The following is a 26,078-nucleotide window of genomic DNA, read 5'->3' on the forward strand; positions in this document are numbered from 1 at the left end:
TTTTTTTTTTTTTTTTTTTTTTTTTTTTTTTTTTTTAACTTTACTGACTCTTTAAATATCAAAAGCTCTGTGTAACTGATGTGCTTTTAAGTGGAACACTTCTGTAGCTAGCATTTCATCTGTTGGAATCTGTTGAAGTCAAAATCAAAGGCTATTTTTTAAGTGCTGCCAAACATTACATTTAAGGCCTTAACTTTCCATTCACTGTGAATCAAAACTCCCATTGACTGACTTCAACTGGAGTTGCTTACACAGAGAGCTAGCAGGATCTGACCCTTAACAGAGACCACGAGCTAAACAAATCGTGTCAAAATCATACGAAGGCCATTGGAATGTAACCGATTCAGTTTAGATTCCCTACATCGCCTAGTTCTAATGGCAGTGGGATGTCTGTGATAACTGTCTTTATCTGACGCATGCATCTAAAGGAGCGTCTAGGCTAGGATCTGAGGACAGAACTCTTGCCCATGTCTTGGATCAATCACTACCTCCTGTAGTTCGAAGCTGGCGCACTTGTTTCCAATTGAGGCAAGGCACCTGTTTTGTTGGCCAGTCTTCAGAGGCTAACAGAACCTAAGCAGTCTCAAAGGGCTGGGAGGGAGAATGCTGCCAGCAGACTCACTCTACCAATAAGTTAGTGAGGACAAAAGATTATGATGAAGTTCTAACCTTTGGGTGGGTGGTACCCTCTTCCCTGACTTCAGTCTCACAGGTCACCCTGCTTTATGGATAAACAACGCGTAAGGTTAAGATTCTGTCACAGGTATTTTTAGTCAAAGTTAGGGACAGGTCACGGGCAATAAACAAAAATTCATGGAAGCCCGTAACCTGTCCCTGATTATTACTAAAAATAACTGCAGGGAGGGAGGACAAACAGAGCGTTGCCGGGGCTTGCAGCTGTCCCAATCTCAGCTGCTGCTCCGGCGGGCCCGGGGCTGGCCACCCGTCAGCTGTTCAGGGGCCCTGAGACTGGCCACCCGTCAGCTATTCTAGTGACATATACACATCCTGGCCGCCTCTCCAGCAGCCCTGAGGCTGGCCCTCGGCCAGCTGTTCCAGGGGCTGCTGCTCCAGCCCCAGAAGTAGTTGTGGAGGTCCGGAAAGTCACAGAATCTGAGACCTCTGTGATTACCGTGATTACAATGCGTCTGAGATTTTTTCAATTCTCCTACTGCGGCCGTGCAGGAAGGCAAAGAGAAAGTTCTTTGCCTCTGCCATCACATCTGCAATTTGTCATAGTGATTCCTAACAATCATGAGTTATCCCAAGATATGGCCTTTGGAGCTGGCTGTGACATTGCACTCCATATGTTTTATGGAAATATGCTTATAAGTGTAAATATGATGTAACTGGAATATGCTTTATGCAAAAGGTCTCTTGTAAGGTATCGTTACAAAGCTTATGATCTACTGAGTGTGTTCATCCTACTTGTTTGCATGTATTATTTCTATGTCTGGATTTAGGAAAGTAAAGATATAAACTTGTATTACTAATGTAAACATATTAAGTGGAAGCCATTAATGGTGCTTCAGAATCAGTGACCTGTAAATGGCTCTGTTTACTTGCAAACCTTCCTGGGTACCTGTGGGCCAGCCCTGGAAGAATGGAGGCTGGGGTCTCACAGGACATGTGAACATGTCACCTGACAATGAAATCCATCTTAAACCTGGTACTTTACCATTTAGAAGGAGGGGTGGGGACCCAGAGAGACAAAGGATTCCCGCCTTGTGCCAAAGCTATAAAAGGGGGTGGAGCAGGACAAGGAGGCTTCCAGTCATGAGAAAACCCCTGCTTACCACCTGAGATGTCTGCTGGAACCAACAAGGACTGTACCAGGGGAAAGGATTGGGCCCAGACTAGGAAGGAGTCTAGTCTGTGAAAGAAGCTTATTGGAACATCTCTGAGGGTGAAATATTACCTGTAATCAGTTTCTTAATGTATTAGGCTTAGACTTGCGTGTTTTTGCTTTATTTTGCTTGGTGACTTGTATCCTACTTTTTATACTTAATTAAAATCACTTTAGTTTATTAATAAACCCAGAGTAAGTGATTAATACCTTGGGGAACGAAAAGCTGTGTATCTCTCTATCAGTCATATAGAGGGCGGACAATTTATGAGTTTATCCTGTATAAGCTTTATACCGAGTGAAATGGATTTACTTGGGATTTGGATCCCCTTGGGAACTGGGTGTCTGGGTGCTGGAGATAGGTACCTGCTGAGCTGTTTTCAATTAAGTCTGCAGCTTTGGGGGCATGGACCAGACCCTGAGTCTGTGTTGCAGCAGGCTAGCGTGTCTGGCTCAACAAGACAGGGTTCTGGAGTCCCAAGTTGGCTGGGAAAATGGGCTCAGAGGTAATTTCAGCACATCAAGTCACAGTCCCAAAGGGGGTCTCTGTGACCGAACCCGTCATACCGGCGATACCCAGTGAATAAGGTTCCCCAATTTTTCAGGGAACTTAGTCTATCTGGAACTGTACATAGAGAGAGGTTGAACTGCCCAGGCAGTTGTTGACAGTGCTACGCATCGCAAGCTCCCACACAACCACTAGCCAGCTGCCCGTAGATGAGACAGCTCCTCTGCAAAGCAGTCAATACAATCTTGTCATAAGGCAGGCAGCATAGCAGCACGAGCAGCAGCATGGTCTAATGCAGAAATCCCCAAACTGTGATTCACAGAATACTTGCTGGTGATTCATGAATGTTAACAGTACTTGGTCTCATCCTTTCTGCAAAGAGTGAAAAGTTTAATACAAGTCTGTTCCTAATGGCTTCTGTTACATTACTCTGATCAAGCAAATCAGAGTATCTGGGGGATATTCATAAGTGTGTGTGGGGCAAGGGGTAGGGTGAGGATGTTAATCCTTCCATACGGCTCAATTACTTAGAATAATAGAACTGGAAGGGACCTCAAGAGGTCATCTAGTCCAGACCCCTGCACTTAAGGCAGGACTAAGTATTATCTAGACCATCGCTGACAGGTGTTTGTCCAACCTGCTCTTAAAAATCACCAATGATGGAGATTTCACAACCTCCCTAGGCAATTTATTCCAGTGCTTAACCACTCTGACAGTTAGGAAGTTTTTCCTAATGCCCAACCTAAACCTCCCTTTCTGCAGTTTAAGCCCATTGCTTCTTGTCCTATCCTCAGAGGTTAAGAAGAACAAATTTTCTCCCTCCTCCTTGTAACAACCTTTTATGTACTTGAAAACTGTTATCATGTCCCCTCTCAGTCTTCTCTTCTCCAGACTAAACAAACCCAAGTTTTTCAATCTTCCCTCATAGGTCATGTTTTTTAGACCTTTAATCATTTTTGTTGCTCTTCTCTGGACTTTCTCCAATTTGTCCACATCTTTCCTGAAATGTGGCGCCCAGAACTGGACCCAATACTCCAGTTTAGGCCTAATCAGCGCAGAGGACAGCGAAAGAATTACTTCTCGTGTCTTGCTTACAATACTCGTGCTAATACATCCCAGAATGATGTTTGGGTTTTTTTGCAACAGGTTACACTGTTGACTCATATTTAGCTTGTGATCCACTATGACCCACAAATCCCTTTCCGCAGTACTCCTTCCTAGGCAGTCATTTCCCATTTTGTATGTGTGCAACTGATTGTTCTTTCCTAAGTGGAGTACTTTGCATTTGTCCTTATTGAATTTCATCCTATTTTCTTCAGACCATTTCTCCAGTTTGTCCAGATCATTTTGAATTTTAATCCTATCTTCCAAAGCACTTGCAACCCCTCCCAGCTTGGTATCGTCCGCAAACTTTATAAGTGTACTCCCTATGTCATTATCTAAATCACTGATGAAGATATTGAACAGAACCGGACCCAGAACCGATCCCTGTGGGACCCCACTTGTTATGCCCTTCTAGCATGACTGTGAACCACTGACAACTACTCTCTGGGAACAATTTTCCAACCAGTTATGCACCCACCTTATAGTAGCTCCATCAAGGTTGTATTTCCCTAGTTTGTTTATGAGAAGGTCATGCGAGACAGTATCAAAAGCTTTACTAAAGTCAAGATATACCATATCTACCGCTTCCCTCCTATCCACAAGGCTTGTTACCCTGTTAATGAAAGCTATCAGGTTTGTTTGACATGATTTGTTCTTGACAAATCCATGCTGACTGTGATTTATCACCTTATTATCTTCTAGGTGTTTGTAAATTGGTTGCTTAATTATTTGCTCCATTATCTTTCTGGGTACAGAAGTTAAGCTGACTGGTCTGTAATTCCCCGGGTTGTCCTTATTTCCCTTTTTATAGATGGGCACTATATTTGCCCTTTTCCAGTCTTCTGGAATGTCTCCCGTCTTCCATGACTTTTCAAAGATAATTGCTAATGGCTCAGATATCTCCTCAGTCAGCTCCTTGAGTATACTAGGATGCATTTCATCAGGCCCACTTCATGACACATAATAAGAAAGATGAAAATTAAATAAAGGAAGACCACATTTTAAGAAAAAAATTGTATACACTATTCAAAGACACACTAATCACGCCTAGACTTGACTAGACAAATTGAGGCTAATGGCCCTTTTTTAATATAGTGGTTTTGCACAGAGATAATCAATGATCAAGGAAGTCATTTACTTCTTTACTGCCAAAGAGAATATAACTGACAACACGACTACACTGGCATTTGGTTTATTTCCCATTGGTTAATTATTGTAAACAGCTGCTTTTCTTTTAATCTCATAGTCTCTATTTGCAAAAATCCTTCTTCCTCCCTCCCAAACTATCAGAATAAACTAAGAACAAAAGAACATTCAATTAAATTAAAATGGCAAATTCAAAACTGATGAAAGGAAATATTTGATCACACAACGTGAAGTTAGACTGTGGAACTCATTGCCACGGGAAGTTGTTGGAGGCCAAGAATTTAGCTAGATTCAAAAAGGAATTGGACCTCTATACGGATAAACAAGAATATCCAGAGTGATCAAAATGAATTGCAAACACTTGGGAAAGCTATTAAACCTCATGCTTCATGTCATAAGGCAATTTCCAGGTATTAGAGATCAGGATGAGACCTAACGTGGGTGTGCCTACTGTAGGGTTCTTACACCTTTCCCTGAAGCATCTAGTGCCGGCCAGTGTCAGAGACAGAATACTGTGTTAGATGGCCCTCAGTCTGGCAATTACGATCTTCCCAATGGGCTGCGTTGGTGACCAGTGGAAATCTGGGAACTGAAAACATAGCATTTCATGAATATTTGGTAGGATATATTGCACAGACAACCTTAGTTGCCTGTGTTTTTCTGCGGTACTGAGATTGGGATTTTTTAAAGCACTCAGCATTGGCCTGACTCAACTCCCACTGGAATCAGTGATATAACTCCGAATGATTTAAACAAGAGCACAGTTTAGCCAGTGCTGAGCATTCTTGAAAATTCTACCAAGAGTGTTCAGGGGACATTACACATGCTCCCTGACTTACGCAAGCGTTCCGTTCTGGAACGCCTTGCGTAACTCAAATTTTGCGTAAGTCGGAAACATATACCCAACAATTACACACACACACACACACACAAAAACAAAACAAAAAACCACCACCCTCCCATTTCTAGCTTACAGAACTTTTTCCGTAAGTGCGGATTTGCGTAAGTCGGGTTTGCGTAACTTGGGGGGCGTCTGTATAAAAAAAATACATATACTTCACATTTTTAAGTGTTTATGTGATGGCCACCATCTTGGCCAAAGCACGGGAGATCAAACCAGGAACCTCCAGAACTAAAAACATGAGCTGCTACAGCTTGAGCTTAAGTCCCAAGCCCCCCTCGCCGGGGCTGTAACAACTCATCTCCTCAGTGGATCAGCGCACACTCACTAAGGGGTTCCATGTACATAGTTTTAAATTAAGTCTTGTTATGCCTTCTTTACTCAATATTTTCTATTAGTCATTAGCCACAAAATGGGAACGGGAAGTGCTTTGATAAAGCGAGTTTCGCTGTGGCTTGTGGAAATACATCTGTACCCTGTGCTGACTCTGCAAAGGAGTAACAAAGGACAAGTTTAAATCTGGGATGCTTGATACACTGGTCATAGCAAGTGTCTTTGCAAGTCCTCCCTGCACTGAGAATACCATGGTCTTCCACCTTCCCCTGCCCTTCTCCAAGGTCCCAATTTTAAAACTTCTCTGCACCCAGTTTCCAACTACAGCTCCTCCACTGAGATTATCTTCCCCCCTTTCCCCTTCAGCCTCCATGCTCACACACATGCCATGTTTCCCTCTATTATGACCGCATGCACTGTTCTGTTTACCACTTTGGTAATTTAAGACGGACAGTGTTGAGGGGAGATGCGCCCAGTCTGGGCAATGTCACAACAAGATGCAGCCTGTAGGAACAGAATTTCTTGGAAGGCTGAAAACAAAAAGATCACCTAGGTACAGTGGAGATGGAAATGTGGGGGACCTGACTGCTACACACTATACTGTGTTAGCCTAATTTGGGTTTTTCTCAATACCTTGCATACATCAGCAGGTTGGTACTACACCACATGGAGCTACAAGAGAGATACAGTTTAGTTTGGAAAGGTTATGCCTCCTATGCTTGGTGGACTTCCTGACATTTCTATAGTGCCTTTCATCAGAGTATGTTAAAGCTTCTACAGACATTAAACTAAATTGCACAGTTTGCCTGTGAGGTAGGTATATATCATTACACTCTTCTTAAGGAAAGAAGAAACTGAAGGATGGGGAATTAAATGATTGCTCAAAGTCACACAGCAAGTCAGAGGTACAGTCAGCAAAAGAAACCAGAAGTCACGTCTCTCAGTTCTGATCTCTCACCACAGGATAACATTGATTCCCATTTCTCAATTGTGGAACTGTCTGTGACAAAGGATGTCCTGAATGAAGGGACTGGCCAATTCCACACTGATACTAATAGGCCCTGCATTAAAATACAAACCTTAAAAAGCATGCTGTGAACAGCTAAGAGTGCCAGAACAAACAATTTAGTTTATATTTAGGTGCCTTTTCCCACCACTCAATGTTTTATTACCTGTTTGTATTTAAACTAGGAATTTCTTGGGATAGGCCTAGATTTTGGGGCTCAGGCTGGAGCTCTTGAGTTGTTTAGATCCTTTCTAGCCACAACTGCCTTCAATAAGCATTCGCATTAATCTTTTTCTGGCCAGGGACAGAAGAAGAATCAGGGTTGTTGTTATTGTTTTGCAAGGTGCCACAGAGATTAAACATAAATAAAGCATCCAACATCTGCAATTCAAACATCCGTGAACTTTGAATTCAACCTGGGTTTTCCAAAACCAGTCTCAATCTCTATTTTGTGCTTATACCGCTAGACGTGGATTCAACTCTTTACACTCAGTTTAGTTTCTATTGACTCTTAAATAATAAAATGGGTTAGGACTGGATTTCCAAAGCATCCTAAAATATTAGGTGCTCAAACTCCATTGAAATTTAAGGGGATTTCAGTAACCAAATCCCTTAAGATCTCTGAAATCTCACCTTAGAGCTTTATTTTAAGTTTATTATATTGATCAGCTGTTATTTACTGTCCATCAGTGTAAAAATACACCCCCACTTTTACTATCCTAGCAATACAGAATAGAAAGAACAAGGTCCCAGATTTAGACGTGAGATTTTCAAAGGCACAAAGGGCAGATAGGCACCCAACTCCCATGCAACTGAGGCACCGAACTCCCCTTTATGGCTTCACAAATCTCCCCCGTCATTTCCAAATTGGTGCCAAAGAGGAATACACGCATGCTCTGCTGAGTCCTAATGCACAGGAGCCTACTCCTTTGTTCTTACCAGGGGAAGGTTGTTATTTCATAAAGGGGTAGCAGTCTACAGCATTAAAATTAGGTGACATCTGTCAGGAATCATTAGAAAGGCTGGTGCATGTTCTTTGGATGGTTTGGCAGAAGTTAAACTATTTCATCTGCCTCTCTCTGGGAAACCTGGAAGATTTCCTACAATATCTTTTGTTTTCAGGAGTCTGAGAAAAACTACACGCGGTCACGCAGATAATTAAACAGAACTCTCAGAAACTGGAGCTCTGATGCCCAAGTACTTTGGGCTTGACTAAGCCCAGGGTTACACCAGCTTCCTGCAGCATAACCTCGGATATGGGGGAGCCAGCTGAAGAAAGTCTGACTGGCTGCAGTGGAACAAGCTAGCCAAAACACTTGTTTTATTGGGGGGGTGGGGGGGTGGGGGGAAATGAGGCAGGAATTGGCTACTGCAGCTCTCAAAGTGTGCAGAACAGGCCAGGGAGAGGGAAACCGTCAGGATGCCCAAAGATGTGCTTATTCAAAGAGTCCTGTATCCAGCCTCCACCAGCCCTGGTGACAACATAAAGCTGCCCTTCCCCACAGGAAGGCAGTAGTGCAAACAGCACCTCTCCTCCTCCTGAGCATTTCCAATGGGGTGCAGCTGCGCCCACTGGCTCTAAATCTATCCACTCTTTGTGGCAGGTGCCATGACTGCCTCTATGGGCTTGTCTTCAATATGGAGCTAAATCGGCGCTGCTGCAATCAATGCAGTGGCATCGATTTAGCGGGTCTAGTGAAGACACACTCAATCGCTGGAGAGCGCTCTCCCATCGATTTCTGTACTCCACCTCGACAAGAGGTGGAAGCAATGTCGGTGGTAGAGCGTCTCCCGTCGACATAGCGTAGCGTGGACCCTACAGCAAGTAGATCTAAGCTACATCAACTTGAGTTACGCTACTAACGTAACTCAAATTGGGTCGCTTAGATCGACCGGCAGCTGTAATGCAGACCAGGCCTATGTCTGTAAAGGGCCTACCACAATAGGACCCTGATCAGAGCAAGTGTATATAATCATAAAATAAACATTTATTAATAACCACCACCACGGCATACTCTATGAAGGATATTAAAAGGAAATATTTTCCAAACATGCCAGAAGGTGCGGCAGATCTATAAGCAAGTCAGATGTACCTACAGTAATAGCCTTTGGGTTATGTCTACACTACAAATCTAAGTTAACCTACATTAGTTCAACTTACAGCCACCGCAGTAATTACTGTGGTGGTGCACGTCCACACTATCCTCCTTGGGTCGGTGGTGCGTGTCCTCACCAGGAGCGCTTCCACCGACCTATGAGGGACAGTGTGGGGAGCTGAGAGCCCAGTCTCTCAGCTCTGCTGGCAGCTCCCTGCCAGGAGCCTGGCTGCCCCACAGGCTCCCAGTGGGCTGCCCCATGCCTGTTCCCCGCTGGGAATGGGGGGAAGCCGCCGAGGGCTCCTCGCCCCCCACCCCATTCCCTGCCGGGAGCAGGGGGAAGCCGCCCAGGGCTTCTTGCCATCTGGGAGTGGAGTCCCACTGCCCCAGCTTCTAACCCCCGCATCCTGCCTGCTCCCCGGGACCCAGGCAGCTTTGTCAATTTAACAGCTCACTGCCCAGCTCCAAACTAGGGGTGGGCAGGATCCAAAGCCACCCTGGCTCCCAGCTGGGAGCAGAGGTCTGAAGCTGCCCCAGTTTCAGCTCCTAACTAGGAGTGGGGGAAAGCCTCCTGGGTTTATCACCCCAGCTCCCAGTTAGGAGCAGGGTCCAGCTGCCCAGATTTCTAGGGGAGCAGGGGCTTTTTTTTGTCAATTTGAGGGCTCCTGTCATGAAATTGACAAGACAGGCGATGTAAGGGATGTAGTGTCTACACAGACTCAGTGTCACCCTAACTACACTGACATAAGCCTTACGCCTCTCGTGGATGTCGGTGTAGTAAGGCACTTAGATCAGTGGGAGGAAGGCTGTAGTGTAGACACTGACATAATTAGGACGACATAAGGGGCCTTATGTCGACCTAACTGTGTAGTGTAAACCAGCCCTTTGTCTCACAATGTAACTTTAATAGGAATTATAAATTAACAGACTATTTATCTGTAGTCACAAGTCTGGTTGCAATTCAGTACCGAAACCGTGAAATAAAACACTAAATGGGAGATTAGACTGGCCTTTGTTCTGTTGTAAAAGGTTCTGCTATGTAGGATGACTGAGTCTGTCTGCCACATAGCTATCTGCTTAGGTCAGCAACATTTGATGTTCCTGCTCTGCTGTGGTGTTTTGCGGGCTCCAGTAGTGGTGAAAGCAACAGATTGTTCAAATGCAAGTTCCATGTTTGCTTTAACTTCCTCACTGTATAAATTATTTAGAAGAAACTGCACAAAGAAAGTCAGACGCTCAATCACTGAAGAAAACTAAGGCAGTTTGGTTACAGTGCTCAATAACTTCAGTCACTCTAATTTACTGAGACATTCAAAAGCAAGCATCATTTTAGCAAACTATTATGAGACCCACTGGCTGGATTAAACCACACCATTGCAAAGAACAGTGAAAGTTAAAATCAAATCTTGACCAAATCACAAAAAAGAAGCTCTGTATTTCTTTGTCAAATATCTAAGATTATGCAGAACACAACAGAACTGATACTTGTACAGAGCAAAAGCCCAAACACAATGTCCACACAATTCTTTTACTTTTCTAACTAAACCAATCAGAATCTTTAAAATACTCTTGCTTTTCCAGGAAACTTTTCAGAGTGTATTATTTGCCTGGCAGTACTTGTTAACCTCACTCCCTCATTGTTGACTAGCAATGTGACAAAAGCACCTCTTACTCAATAAGTTCCAAAATTTCAAAACAAAAACACTAACCGCTGCCAGTGAAAGAAATATCTGCCAATTTTAAAAGTCACTGAGTTATTCACTGGCCAAACTGTTAGGACACTGAAGTGAGGGGGGAAAACAAGCAAATTATGACTGAAATGACCTCACAAGGAAAGTATTTCTCTTTCAGGGATGTTTACCTCGTAAATGTGGCTTACAAACTCTTTTACTAACACCACTGAGAAACATCAAGACTAAGGGACAATCAGAGTTTTTATACAACTAGTTCACTTTTGTACATACACAAGTCATTGTCTGTTAGTATAATGTGTGTATCCATCCAACTATTTCACTTTTGTGCATACATAAATCCTTCTCTGTTAGTAAAATGTGAACCCAATCATCCAGTTCATTTTCAGACATTTATAAAAAACTTACAGACAGAGGGACACAGAAATCCAGAGATTAGCATCTCCCTCTCCTTTTTATAAAAATCTCGTTTATATCACAACACCAAGTGGAGACAGTGCAAATTGCCGATAGTGAATGAGAGAGTATTTGGATAGTAAGTTATGAAATCTCTCCATGTCACCATCTGTTGTTCATTTCCAATGTATTTTAATTTTATGGTTGCCGTATATGATTAATATATGGGGGGTGCATATGTGTGTGTGTGTGTACACTGTTTTAAATAAATACTAAAAATATTTCCACACACGTCAGAGAAAAACTGCAGGGTAGAATCCGCCAATGTAATATTTCAGCACTGAAATTAAAAAAAAAATTAGTCACTTGTAAATTAAGTCCAACATTCACCATTATAGTTTTAAGGCAACTTCTCAAAAACTCTTTTCATTCTAACATAGTTGTATGGAACTTTTGCATTTGAGCTTTAAAAAACACAAAAACAAAACACAAAAATCAGTGGTTTTGAATTTTGCAAGAAAAATCTATATCCCCAAATCTGGTTCAAAGACTCAGACCACAGATTCAGAATTATTTTTTTTACATGCCCGGAAAAGAGAGAGACAATGTTTTCTTACCTATTTGGTCTTCTGGAATCAGAGACTCAATGGGGGGGTCCAGTTCAGAGCTTTGTGACAAATAGTTCTTAACTTGTGTCATGAACTGCCGAATTGTCTGTAACATGTCAGTACTCGAAACGTGGCATTCCTTGTTTTCCTGGAGAAAGCTGACATAGTCCTGCACCAGGCATCCAAAATAAGTGCGCTTGTCCTGGGACAGCTCTGCAATTTTCTTGATCATCCTCTTTTCGGGGGTCATGAAAGAACTGAACACCCCACTTACTTTCCTCAGCTGAGATTTCACAATCTTGGGGAGAACAAATGAACTGTTCCGTTTCTTTTTGGGCTTCAAAGGGGGTGCCATGCTTTCCTGGTCACTTTCCCCTTCAAAGTCCTCCAGGCTGCTGTTAGTGTCCCCTTCGTAGCCAAACAATGGCATGCTACGATCAAAATCGAGCGAGTCGGATGAGGAGGTGGAAATGCTCATGTCGCTCAGTCTCTGCCTGCCTCCATTCCACTGTACTTGTGACTCAGAGTTTGTAGCCAAGGTCTTTCTGCAAGCTGCTAAATTTTGCTCACACAGGGCTTCACCTGGAACGCTCGCAGTTTCTGACCCACGCACTGAGTTATGACTAGATCGAATTACTGCCACGGTCTTTGCATTACCTTCCCCTTCTAAGCAAACAGCCTGCTTCTTTAGACGAGGAGGCGGAACAGGGGTTGGTTTCTTCTGCAGCAAATCCAAGTTCCTATGTTTGTTATGGTTGACTGTTCCTGGCATGCTCGCCTGCTTTATAGTCCTGGAGAGCTGTGGACTTGTGAGAAGGCTATTAATAGAAGGTGGTGGAGGTCTGGGTTGGGGGGAGCGAGGCTTCTCTGTCCCATTCACATCTTGAGTTCTTAGGCTCTGCCTTTTCAAACTTCCACTAACATCCTGGCTGTGCACTTTTAAGAAGAGAGGATTAATAAAACACAAGGCTCCGTTGGTCTGGCTGCACTCCAGCTCCGAAGGCGTTCTGGTTCTTATAGAATGCACTCCATTTATAAGGCAGAGCTGATGTGAGTCTTTGCAAGCATTGTCTGAGGGCAGAGGCCTACGGGGAGGTGAAGGATTTGGGGGGTTGTTGTTAGCCGGAGAGCTCCAAAAATCTGAAAATCATTAGTGTGTTAACATAAGAATTTAGATATTATGCAGTTGGCTTTCAGAACATTAAACTCAATAGAACAAGGTTGAAGAGTGGAAAACTTTAGACAAGCTTTTATTTTTTAAATTTTTTTCTTAATAAGCCTCATAAAACACTGCCAGACACAACTGAATGCTAAACCTTCGGGCTGCAGCTATTTGTCTACAGAGTTTATAAATATCTTGGCCAATGTGAATCTTCATAGCAAGTAAATTGGGATATACAGAAAAGAATGATTGCTATAAAGTATCCATTATTCCTGTTTTGAGACTGAAATAGACCCTGAGCTAATACCCCCGGCCTTGATTAGAAAATAAGAGCCAGATTTTCAGCTTGTGTTAATCAGCATAGCTCCACTAACATCAGCAGGACTATGCTGATTTACGAAGGTTAAGCCCTGGGAATTTGCAAAAAAAACCTGTATTTTTGTTTGGAGTAAAAAATTAAACAAGCTGAGCATGACGAGGTTGGAATCAGATTTTTGTCCCCTTGGCGGATACTATCTTTAGCCATGCTGATCAGGCATTCGGGTCTGTGTTTCAACCTGCAGCTGTGCATTTGTAATAATTACACAATTTGTTTGAGATTTTAAGATACTCAGCAGCACATAAATAGATTGAATATGCAAGGCCATCAGCAAAATATGTGTACTGACACTAATACTAAAATCTGTACTAACTTGACAAATTGTAACTGAAGTCTCCTCATAGCCCTCAGTAAAACATCTGTGAGAGTCTATGGAAATCAGACAACAGTTCCTTCAGCAATCTCATAGACTCCTGCGAACTATACTACAGGTGTTCAATATGCTTCAGCTTGACTAGCTCAAAAATGAAGTAATCAGACAGAAATAAATTCGGGCACTAACTGACAGCTACATTCAAAAACTATCTAGATACTTATATGGCCCCTATTATCACAGCAACTGAGTGTGTCGCACACAAATGAATTTAACATAAGAACAGCCATACTGGGTCAGACCAAAGATTCATCTAGCCCAGTATCCTGTCTTCCGACAGTGGCCAATGCCAGGTGCTTCAGAGGGAATGAACAGAACAGGGAATAATCAAGTGATCCATCCCCTGTCGCCCATTCCCAGCTTCTGGCAAACAGAAGCTAGGGACACCATCCCTGCCCATCCTGGCTAATAGTCACTGATGGACCTAGCTTCCATGAATTTATCTAGTTCTTTTTTTAACCCTGTTATAGTCTTGGCCTTCACAACATCCTCTGGCAAGGAGTTCCACAGGTTGACTGTGTGTTGTGTGAAGAAATATATCCTTTTGTTTGTTTTAAACCTGCTGCCTATTAATTTCATGTGGAGACCCCTAGTTCTTGTGTTCTTGAGAAGTAAACAACACTTCCTTCCAATTGGTCTTCACAATACCCCATGAGGCAGAGAAATGCTATTAACCCCATTTTACATATGAGAAACTGAGTCAGAGACACTAAGTGACTCATCCAAGGTCACATCAGAAGTCTGTGGTGGAGCAGGAAATTGAAATTGGGGCTCCTGACTCCCATGCTTACACCTAGCCACTAGAGCATTCCTCTCTCAGCTTTCAAACATATTATTAGTTTTCAAAACCAAGGGCAGAAATTCAGCCAGAGGAAGTCTAGGGATAGGGGTTACAGACCTGCAGCACACAAGCAGTGGTGCTCTCGGGTATTCTATCTGCACAGGACAAACACAAGCACAATAACTCTAGGTATGGATGTGGTGGAGAGCTTGTGAGCAGTGGCATATGCACCTCCTTTGGACAGATTCCTCTAGTACGTGTTGCCATCAGGTGTACAAGGGGCTGAGATTCCAATGACACCCCAACCCAGCTCATCATGCCCTTCTTTGGGTACAGTGACCTAACAAACTCCCCCAAGAGAGTGCTTGCCCCCTCGCCTGGCTGCAGCATGTGTAAGTCTAAACTTTCATTAGTTACCTAAAGCTACAGATTATCAATGCAAAAGACAACACTCTTCAGCACACTTTACACGGACTTCAGTGACCAGGGTTACTGCTGCAAAACAAAATCCAGAGCCACCTCAGGGGCTCACTGCAGAGTAAAATCCTGTGAAGATCCTTGTGTTCAAGTCCTATTACAGAGCAAATCACTGTGTTGGGAAAGGGCACACAAAAGTTTACTGGGCCAAATTCTGCTCTCAGTAAAATGGGTATGAGGGCCAGATCCTGAAAGGTGCAGAGTGCCCTCAACTCCCACTGACTTCAAAGAGAATTCAGCATGGCCCGGAGGTACTCAACACTATCTGTTTCAGGTCCATGTTCAAATTCTGCCAGGTTTCAGCTCTGCTTTAGGCTCAAGGCACATTTTGGGATGTGCCCGTATTTGTTTTAGCAGTGGAACTAAGCATTTGCTAGGGACACGCCCCTGTATTTTCCCTCCCACTTGAAAATACTCATCATACTAATGTGAATACATATACTTCACATGTGTTTCTACTTGCATTCAGATCAGCACACCTCTGAACAGTCAGTCCTAAATCGCTTTGCAAATGTAAGCATGTGCCAATCGGAGTACAGAATGCTGTTCATGATGAATTCCGTTCAAAATCTTCCAGCAATTACCAAACTAAGAGCTATGCTGTACAAGCCAATAACTGCCATTCCACTTTCAGCTGCATCTGCTCTAACCTACAATGCATGTGGGACTGCACCAAACCCTGCTCTCAGGACTATGGGACTGTATTTGGATCAGTCTGAGGTGTTCTGTGGGACAGAGTGCATACAGCTAGACAGAAAGTAGGGGGCAGCAGTACAGCAAACCAAATCACGGAGGCTTATCGGCAGGATAGGAAGGCAATAGACTGCTACTAAGTGGGATAATTAAGCTACTTGCAACAACAAAATCATCTTTGCCATCATTTACCGATTTTTTGCATAAAGACTATTTCACTGATACGGTTACAATGACACAGGGCAATAAACCTATGTAAATAGTCATACTTACTCAGTCCCAGCTGAGCAATGTCTTCAAGTTCAGCTTCTGTCTTTGCTGCCGCAATAGCATGAGGCAATTTCAAGGTGAATGGCAGGACATCCCTTGTTTTAAAAGAAAGAACAGTATTGGTAATTTTTGCTGTTATTTCCATATTTTAAATTTTTCATTATTTCCAGCATATGCAATGACAACAGGTCAGATTCTCATTTCCAGCAAAGCTACTTTGAACTGCTCTGGCAGTTGAAAGGGGCCATAAAGTGAGTATGATGTAATCAACAATCCTTTAAACCCCATTGGTGTAAAGAAACTTTAGGGTAAATGAGAATCAGTCCCCCGATGTTCCTTTCTTCTGGACTGACTCTCCCTGTTCCACCCACTTTTCCTCTTATTACAGCAGTAGCTTTTCCACTGGTCTTTTAGAGTACATCAGTCTGATTATTGAAACATTCATCTGCCAAAATCAGCACTTTACCCAAAATTCTTATTTGTGAATAAAACTTGAGTTTTGTTCCAATTTAACCTCCAGTTTTCAAAAATAACCTGAATGGGTATTTAGGACAGAGAATACAGAAGTGCTTGTAAACTCTGTCAGTCTGAACATACCTCTAGTTTGAAAATATTTATTCCAATAAATACAGTTATATTCATACTACTGTCACCATATCTGTTTTCTACTCAATACGTATTAAAATAATAAATGGATGTTTACATATGGGACTGCGCAGATGGTACTTAACTACAAGCCACATTGACTATATAAATCCTTTGAAACAAGAACTTAAGAATTACTTTGTCTAAGTACTTTGTGTAAGCATTTATTACATTGTATATTAAATCTTTTCTCTACCCACTTGTTTATACTTGCAACAGTGCATTCTTAAACACCAGAGCCTGAAAACCTGCAAAATCTGTAGAAGTACCTATGTAATGAGAGTAAGTAAATAAGAACTGGTCATGTAGCAAAAATGTCCCACACACTTTTATGTACATTCAGATACAACTGGTGTCAATACAGGTGATTTATTTTCAAAATTGTAAGCACATTGAGCATCTGGTGTAATACAGACAACAGCTCTTTGATCACTGAATTGCCATATTTTATGAATACACCCTCAAAAATCAGCAAATTCCAAACAGATGAAAATCACAAACATATGCAGTGAGCTGACACACTTACTAACAAGTAATTGAAAGGACACTGTCAACATCTCCATGGGCCAAAATCTGAACTCCATTTTAATCTAGGGTGGAATGTCTCCAAATGCTAAATATATAGGGTAAAATTCTGATCCTCCTTAAGGCTATGGCAAAATTCCCATTGATCTCACTGGGGCACAGATTTCACCCATAGGCTGGGATTCTCAAAAGAGCCTAAGGAAATCAGGCACCCAAATCTTACTGAATTTCACTGTGACTTTGGTACCCAGCTCTCACAGGCTCCTTTGCAAACCCCAGCTGTGTTTTTTTAAATTCTCCATTCTTGTCAAGAATCTATCCTGTGTTTTCTTTGGCCATGTCTACACTTACCAGGGATCGACACTGCTGCGATCGATGCAGCAGGGGGTCGATTTAGTGTGTCTAGTGAAGACCTGCTAAATCGACCGCAGAGTGCTCTCCGGTCGACTCGGGTACTCCACTGGAACAAGAGGAGTAAGGTAAATTGATGGGAGAGCATCTCCTGTCGACGCAATGTGGTGTAGACACCGCAGTAAGTCCATCTAAGCTACGTCGACTCCAGCTCTGTTATTCACGTAGCTGGAGTAGCATAACTTAGGTCTACTTACCCTGGTAATGTAGACAAGGCCTTAGATACACTAACAGATGTCATGTGCTCCCTCTGCTGCTCTGTCACAGTCACTGACTACAGCTTCCCCCAGTACTGTGCATATTCCCACTTATATTCCACATGATGCCAAGACACAGTCTGAAAAGGATAGGAACTGGAATGGTTTCTGCTACTTGAGAAACAGCAAAATAAAACGTTCATCAAAGACAGACATTGGCAGGGAAATAAACCACAAGCTTCTAGGAGTATCTTGCTAATGACGGAGGGTAAAAAAAAAAAAAATCTATTAAAACCCCTGGATATGATTTCAGGTGAGGGTGTCTTTATGAATATCCAGGAGTAGCATTTTGGAATAGTTACAGCTGTGTGTGGGTTTGCATCACCCTTCCGTTTTCTCCTCACTTTTCTTTGTCTTTTGCAGCAAGAAAGGAAGCAGGGCTGCAAATTAGTGTACAGCTGCAGGGACGGTGCAGTCTTGCATCCACCCCTGCAATTTCTGATTTCTCCAGGCAGGATGATTCCATGCGACTGCTGGGCCTTAACTGGAGATTCAGGCTTAACCTTGCACCGAACAAAAAATAATGTAAAGCCCCATATGGCAAATTAAAAGCCATTTTGTAGAAACGGAATTTTAAACAGAGTGTGAATGGGGATGAGATAGAGGACCTTTCATTGCTAGGTTACCAGTTTCAATCCAGTCTGGCTCAGGCACTTGCCGAGTGCTGTTAAGTTATTTACATGAATGAGCTTGTCTTTTACCGTGTGCGTCTATAGCATCTAGCACAATGGGGTCCTGATCTTGGGGGTTCTGTGTGCTCCATAACGTAAATAACAACAACAAGCTTGGTGCTTTCAGTCTCCAGGGGTAAATATTCACACTGCCATAAATCACCGCCATAACCAGCAATAATTGGCAACCCTGTTGGCAGTGTGAGCCAAGGAGATCGAACTCTTCACGCCCCCCGCCCTTAGAACAGATTCCCGTAGAGATGAAGTTTGGCCTTGCTCTACCTGTTCTATGGCTAAACATAGGACCTGAGTCCCCAGAGCTATCAATCTGGGACTTGTCACAGGTACTGAATTCACACATAAGGAATTTAGGGGGCACATACCAGGCATTTCAACACACACACACAACCAGTGAGGCAACTGTTTACCACAGGGGTGGCCAACCTGTGGCTCCAGAGCCACATGCGGCTCTTCAGAGGTTAATATGTGGCTCCTTGTATAGGCACCTGTGACAGGGTACCCCATAAGGCTTTATGGGGGGTGTGTGCTCATAAATGTATGTATGATATAACTGGAATAGGGTTTTGTTACATATGCCATGTAACATATCTATGTAAAGGTTATGATCTACTGGTTATGTTCATCCTAGTTGTATGCAGGCACCATTTGTGTGTTCAAAGTTATGAACATTGGCTGTATAATTGCTTCATTTCTAAGTAGCCTTAGTTAGAACATTTGGTCACTTCTTGGGAAAGGAATGTGCAAATTAGGTGCTCAATCAGGAAGCACTTAACAGACAAAAGAGCTTGGAAGACTCCAATCCACATAAGAAGTCTACCTGAGGATGTTCAAGGTAGCATGTGGGTAATGGCTGCTACCTGCAAGTCCTGAGTCATGCATGGGCATGTGACTTGCCCATGTGATTCCGATCTCCATTTTGTGACTGGATTCTACACAGGGTGAGGAGGGGGTCTCCACCCACAAGAGAAAGTCTATTTAAACCCCTGGGAGACCCCTCCATTTTGTCTTCAGCTGGCTAAAGAAGGAGCCTCTCCACCCCCCAGGATACTTGAAGAAAACTGGAACAAAGGACAGTAACTACAGGGGGTGTGAGTGATTGCTGGACCCAGGCTAATAGGAGATTAGTCTGTAAAAGGGAGCATTCTGAAACTGGTGAGGATCTTATCTGTATTTAGTTTGATTAGACATAGATTTGCGCATTTTATTTTATTTTGCTTGGTAACTTACAATTGTTCTGTCTCTTACTACTTGGAACCACTTAAATCCTACTTTCTGTATTTAATAAAATCACTTTTTACTTATTAACTCAGAGTATGTATTAATACCTGGGGGAGCAAACAGCTGTGCATATCTTTCTATCAGTGTTATAGAGGGCAAACAATTTATGAGTTTACCCTATATAAGCTTTATGCAGGGTAAAACAGATTTATTTGGGTTTAGACCCCATTGGGAGTTGGGCATCTGAGTGCTAAAGACAAGCACACTTCTGCGAGCTGTTTTCAGGTAAACCTGCAGCTTTGGGGCAAGTAATTCAGACCCTGGGTCTGTGTTGGAGCAGATGGGAGTGTCTGGCTCAGCAAGACAGGGTGCTGGAGTCCTGAGCTGGCAGGGAAAACAGGGATAGAAGTAGTCTTGGCACATCAGGTGGCAGTTCCCAAGGGGGTTTCTGTGATCCAACCCGTCACAGCACCAACTCCGGGGATGGAGCTGCAGGTTCCAACTTTCCAATGTGTCGGGGGGTGCTCACTGCTCAACCCCTGGCTCTGCCACAGGCCCTGCCCCCAATCCACCCCTTCGCGTCACCTCCCCTGAGCCTGCTGTGCCCTTGCTCTTCCCCCTCCCTCCTAGAGCCTGCTGCACCCACAAAACAGCTGATCGGGAGGGAGGGGGAGGCGCTGATCCCCGGTGGCCGGGAGGCACTGGGAGCAGGGGGTAGTGGAGCTGATGGGGAGCGGTTGACGTTATTACTGTGGCTCTTGGGCAATGTACATTGGTAAATCTGGCTCCTTCTCAGGCTCAGGTTGGCCACCCCTGGTTTAACAAGACAATCATAACACTGAAATTTGTCAAAACTTTCACATTTTTTCTGCAGTTTACAAACCTTTTGGCTGTCCTGTTGCATAACAGACATTTATCCTGTCTAGTCAATGAAGTATTCTATACTACTTTCTGCAATAACAGTCACTATCCTTTGTTAGTCAGTGCCACGTAAGACAGTGGGTAACAAGGACTTTCTTTTGTGTTTTCTTAGCTTCAGTTCATGCTCTCGTAATATTTAGCTAGTTATCCTCTAAAACAGTCTACTAATATTTATAGATTAGTAATATTCATACTAGGACTTAAGGTGGCTGGCAGTCTACGTACTTATCTAAGCCAAGAAACCAATGGAAGTCAACCCTATCCAACCTTGGCAAAGGGAGATGATGATGATGATGATGAATATTTAATCAAGAAAATCCTTATGGACGGTTACTTATTTTTAAGGATGGTCTAGCAAACGCTACTCAAAACATAACATAATACAATCTTACCTGCTAATACAGTAGAAAGCGATGAGCCTGAATAAATCAGCAAAACTTATTCCAGAGCCCTCCAAAGAAAAGGCTGCAAAGAAAGATTATGAAAAAAAAACAGATCAGTCTTTCCATGCACATTCCAAGAAACCAGGCTTAATATAAACACTCCTGGCTTTTGCACAGCGTACGTAGTAAGGAGTTTGCAGCATCTAACTGACTACTGTTTTGTTAATCAAAAACAACTGTGTGGAGGAGTATGTGACTCGGTCAAAAACATTCTAGTAAACATACCGATAGTCTGGGAGGTGGGTTTGTTTTTTTCATTCCAAACATGTTCTAATCCTTGGGAAATGAATCAAAGGAGATTAAAATTGCACAACTTCTAACAGAACAGCCAGTCAACAACTGAGACCTTGTGTTATTCATAGTACTAATATAGACAAGTTAATTCAAAACCTCTCTTTCTTTCTCTTTCTTTCTTTCTTTCTCTTGGCACCCATTTTTTGCCTCAATTACGTTAGCAGCAATACAGTAACCACTAGTAATGATAGGTGGCAAATCTATGAATCATTCCCCTTTTAACAAAGCTCTCCAACCAAGTCTGATTCATACTAATGCTTTGTGATGGCTATTACAAATTGTTTAGCTAAATATTTTTTTTCTAATAAAGTTCCACTAGAACTTTTCTAAAAATTTAAACATTGTTATTTTAAATGCACAGAAATAATAAAGACCTTTCCCATGTAATTTCCACCATGGTTTTGTATTGATATCAATACATGTTTACAGACCACGGATAAATACAAATACAAGCTGGTGCAACTCCATTGACTTCAAACATGGAGCCACCCATTCCTGTCAGTAGTAAATGTCACTCTGAATAAAGAAGCCATGTAAGTAAAGATTCAGGGGAATAGTAATGGATAAACATGAGAAAGAAAAAAAGCTCAATCACATAAGGACACTATAGAAAGATAAAGGTCTTTATATCTTTTCCTTCACAGATCATTCCTGAAGAAGGCTGCTTAGCTGAAACTCTGTTGCTCAATTTCAATCCCAGTTTTCAGCATGTTGTTAAGATAACCCCTTTGTTCTATTTGCAGCTTCCAAACTGTGCTACAATCTGAGGAAGATACAGCTTCCTCTTTTTATTCTCAGTTTTACTTAGAACTGTTTTTCACTCCCGCTTTTCATAGAGATCACTACAGCTTTGTTTTGAAACTTACTGGAACCCAGCCTATGTTTTATTTCTAGTAACTAAGGGTATGGCTTCACTACCAATGTTAAAGCACTGCCGCGGCTGTGTAGTCGAGGCACTAGCGCTGGGAGAGGGCTCTCCCAGCACTGTAAAAAACCCACCCCCACGAGGGGAGGAGCTACCAGCACGGCTCCCAGTGCCGGTGTACTGTCTACACTGCCATTTTACAGCGCTGAGACTTGCATCGCTCTGGGGTGTGTTTTTTTCACACCCCTGAGCGAGAAAGTTTCGGCGCTGTAAAGTGGCAGTTTAGACAAGACCTTAAACATGGAACAAATAATACTTGCATCAGCATGAAAACCAAGGATTATTAGAAATGTTTCTCAATGGGGTTACATTTCTGATCCCGTGATTGGTGAAAATTGTTCTTAAATCTGAGAAACAAATGACTAAAAATAATACATAAACCCAGATTCTCCTTTGTGCCCAGGGCAAAGATGTGCCAGAAGAGAAGTCACCTGGTGGAGGATGATGGTGGCATCATCAGGGAAGGACAGTTTTAAATTCTGGTGGGGTACTATGGAAGCCTCACAAGTGGAGACTGCCTATAACAAGCAGTGAGGCCCCCATTCAGCATGGTACTTATGCACATGCCTTAACTTTAAGCATATGACTATTCTAATTGACTTCAGTGGGACTACTCCCTTGCTTATGGCAAGTTAGGTATATGTTTTTAAGTACCTCATTGAATCAAAGCCTTAATCTGCACATTGTCCACCCTCTCCAGGGCCAGCCCCACTCACGTGAAGGTCTGCCCAGATGGCTTTGGAATCCACAGCAGAGTGTGGGTTGTAGGCAGCTTGCACTGTTATTCCCCTGACCCTGGTTGATTTTTTTTGCTGCTTACAGCCTAGAGCCCAGACACTGGGTTTCACCGATGCAAAGTGAATCTGGCCCATACAGTATAGCAAATGACTCCCATAATACATGACTTACTATATGTGCTTTCTTTTATTGCAAATTCCTTGAGGCGAGATCCAAATTCATTGGGTAGACGGAGCGATAGGACTTTCTTCTGCATTCTTGTGGATTTCCTAACCAGAAAGATCTATCAAGAGGGGAAAAGAAATAAAACTTTAGAAATCTTTGTTATAGATGCTTTTCATAGATTAAGGCCAGAAAGGACCATTAAAATAATCTAATCTGACCTCCTGCATAACACAGGCCAGAGAACTTTCCCAAAATTCCTAGAGCAGATCTTTTAAAAAAACATCCAATCTTGATGTAAAAATTGTCAGTGATGGAGTATCCATCATGACCTTTTGTAAATTGTTCCATGGTTAATTACTCTCACCATTAAAAATGTATACACCTCTACCTCGATATAACGCTGTCCTCGGGAGCCAAAAAATCTTACCGCATTATAGGTGAAACCGCGTTATATCGAACTTACTTTGATCCGCCGGAGTGCGCAGCCCCCACCCCGCCAACACTGCTTTACCGCGTTATATCAGAATTCACGTTATATCGGGTCGTGTTATATTGGGGTAGAGGTGTACCTCGGTTCCAGTCTACATTTATCTAGCTTCAACTTCCAGCCATTTGATCGTGTTATTCCTTTCTCTACTAAACTGAAGAGCCCATTATTAAATATTTGTTCCCCATTTAGATACAAAGAGCTCCATCTATTTAGTTTATCACTACAGGCATGTTTTCTAATCCTTTAATGACTCTCATGGATCTTCTCTGAACCTTCTCCCATTTATCAACATCCTTCTTGAATTGTGGGTACCTGGATACAGTATTCCATAAGTGGTCACACAAGTGACAAAAACAGAGGTAAAATAACTTGTTTACTCCTACTTGAGATTCCCCCATTTATGCATCCCAGGATTGCATTAGTTCTTTTTGGCCACAGAGTCACACTGGGCGCTCATGTTCAGTTAATTATCCTCCACACCACATCTTTCAGAGTCACTGCTTCCCCGGATACAGTCCCCCATCCTGTAAGTGTGGCCTACATTCTTTGTTCCCAGTGGTCTACGTTTATATTTAGCTGTATTAAAATGCATATTATTTGCTTATATCCAGTTGATTAAGTGATCTCGCTCGCTCTCCATTACTAACCTGTCTTCTTAAATCCAATAACTTATGGTGGAATTAAACTACATCTTTTAGAAAGATCCCATCTTCATTTTAAAAGACAAAGTGACAGAGTATCCACTGTATCCATCTGTACGCTGCTTCAATGGTTAAATTACCCTCACTATTAAAAAAAGTGAGCTTTATTTCTAGTTTGAATTTGTCTAGCTTCAACTTCCAGGGTTATACATTTTAAAACACAAATGCAACACAAATATTTGAGGATGTAAATAGCGATAATCAAGAATGCAAATTTCAATCCCCCAAAATATGTTTAATAAAGTGTCAATTTTGATTTGATTACAGGGATAAGAGAGTTGAAAAACTAAATCTGGGATGTTCAAAGGAATTTAAGTGAGTTAAGGTGCCCAATTCCCACCGAAATTCACTTCAATTGAAGGTTTGTTTTTTTAAATGGATTTATAAGCACTTTTCTGCTCCCCTCCCAATGTTTATAAGGGGCTTTTCATCGAGAAAGAAACTAACTTTGGTCCCATTCTTGAAAGCTGCTTTTCACATATTTGAGGAATAATCCATGTAAGTCAACAGGGCTCCACATGGACACTGAGGTCCACCCACACGGAGCTCATTGAAAGACTGGAGCCTGACTGTAGAAGGGAAACAATTACATTGACTGTACACAAATGCTGTCACTGGCACAAAATAAACAAAAGGAGGAAAAATGGTTTTCTACTAACTGTTTTCAGCTTAGGCACAGTATTACTCATAATAATGGAAGATCAACATTTTCAGACAGAAATGAGCTATTCAAATTGATGATGGCCCTTTTAGGCCTTAGGCCAAGTGTGATGTGCTGATAGTTAGAAAAAGATTTTTGTTTGCGCTTGTAAGCCTAGCAGGTCAGATTCTTTCCTGCACAGAGATCTGCTGAGGGTAGGAGAAAGATGAGGTGCTATCAGAGAGCCAGATAAGGCTCCCCAAATTAACATGCTGCATCTAATCCAGCTCCAGCACAGGCTAGAGAGATCTGGAGTCTCAGAGTCCCCAAGGCCCATACACCAGCCAAGAATTAATGGAGTACAGCTGCACTCCACCCTGCCCACTCCCACCTCTGACAAGCCCCCTGGGCCAGGAGGTGGGGTGCACCTAGAGAACAAATTGGCTACTCCAGCTTTACACTAGCCGAGAGCTCCCTCGCCTTGGGAGATTTTTTAGCTGGGCCCAGGGTCCAGCCCAGCAAATCTAATAATAGTGTGAGCCATTGGTCAGTGTGCGTTACAGGTCTCTCCTCTGTGCCTGATCCATAGAGAACATGAGTCTTCTACAGCCCCAGCTAGAGAGGCAGGGCTCTGTAGCTATATCAGCTCGTGTTTTTGGCCCTAGTTCAATCCACAAAGCATCAGCCAAGATGGTGGCTATCCCATAAGGGGGATGTCTCATCCCAGACTCGAACTGCTGTGGCCCTAAGGGATGAGCTTCCTTTTATGTATGTAACCCACTGGTGAGCGTGTGCTACCTTAGGGAGAGATACTTTAAATAAATTAAAACATTATGAAGATTTGTCTCTTACTCCAGGAGGCTGGGACTGCAGAATTTCCACTGCTTCAGCATCATTCAGGCCAAGCTGTAGCCACACAGGATGGGTGTGGAGAAGTTTATCTAGTATGCTGAGTTTATTGGAGAGGCTGTCATAGCCAGAGTCCCGGGGACAGCCTTTTAAATCCTTTTTCTCAGGACAGACATTATCCATGTCCTTTACTAGGCTATGAGGAAGAGAATTAAACAACAATTAAAATGTAGGCAAGTACATTTCTCAAAGAACAAACAATTCTACAAACAGGGAATTCTCTTAAATAACCACACTGTGGGTATCCCCCTTACTAGGTATTTCTGCTGTTGAGATTTCATATCACTAGTACTGACCACAAATTCTCTTTAAGAGCAAGTTATAGTACATTACT

At 42.6% G+C, this 26,078-nt stretch overlaps 1 protein-coding gene across 2 annotated transcripts in view; it reads right to left on the minus strand.

Annotated features, from left to right (window-relative positions):
• RIN2 (Ras and Rab interactor 2) overlaps positions 1-26,078 on the minus strand; it is a 113,781-nt gene that overhangs the window by 14,519 nt on the left and 73,184 nt on the right. For both annotated transcript variants that reach the window (XM_026653198.2, XM_029911908.1), the window contains 5 exons: positions 25,688-25,880; positions 23,011-23,122; positions 20,832-20,904; positions 15,774-15,865; positions 11,645-12,775 (listed from right to left, as the gene is read on the minus strand). In XM_026653198.2, coding sequence (XP_026508983.1) covers positions 11,645-12,775; positions 15,774-15,865; positions 20,832-20,904; positions 23,011-23,122; positions 25,688-25,880 — 1,601 coding nt within the window. The remainder of the gene's footprint in view (positions 1-11,644; positions 12,776-15,773; positions 15,866-20,831; positions 20,905-23,010; positions 23,123-25,687; positions 25,881-26,078) is intronic.

This window comes from Terrapene carolina, unplaced genomic scaffold (genome assembly GCF_002925995.2).
Source record: "Terrapene carolina triunguis isolate 2854851 unplaced genomic scaffold, T_m_triunguis-2.0 Scaffold132, whole genome shotgun sequence".
Lineage (NCBI taxonomy): Eukaryota > Metazoa > Chordata > Testudines > Emydidae > Terrapene > Terrapene triunguis.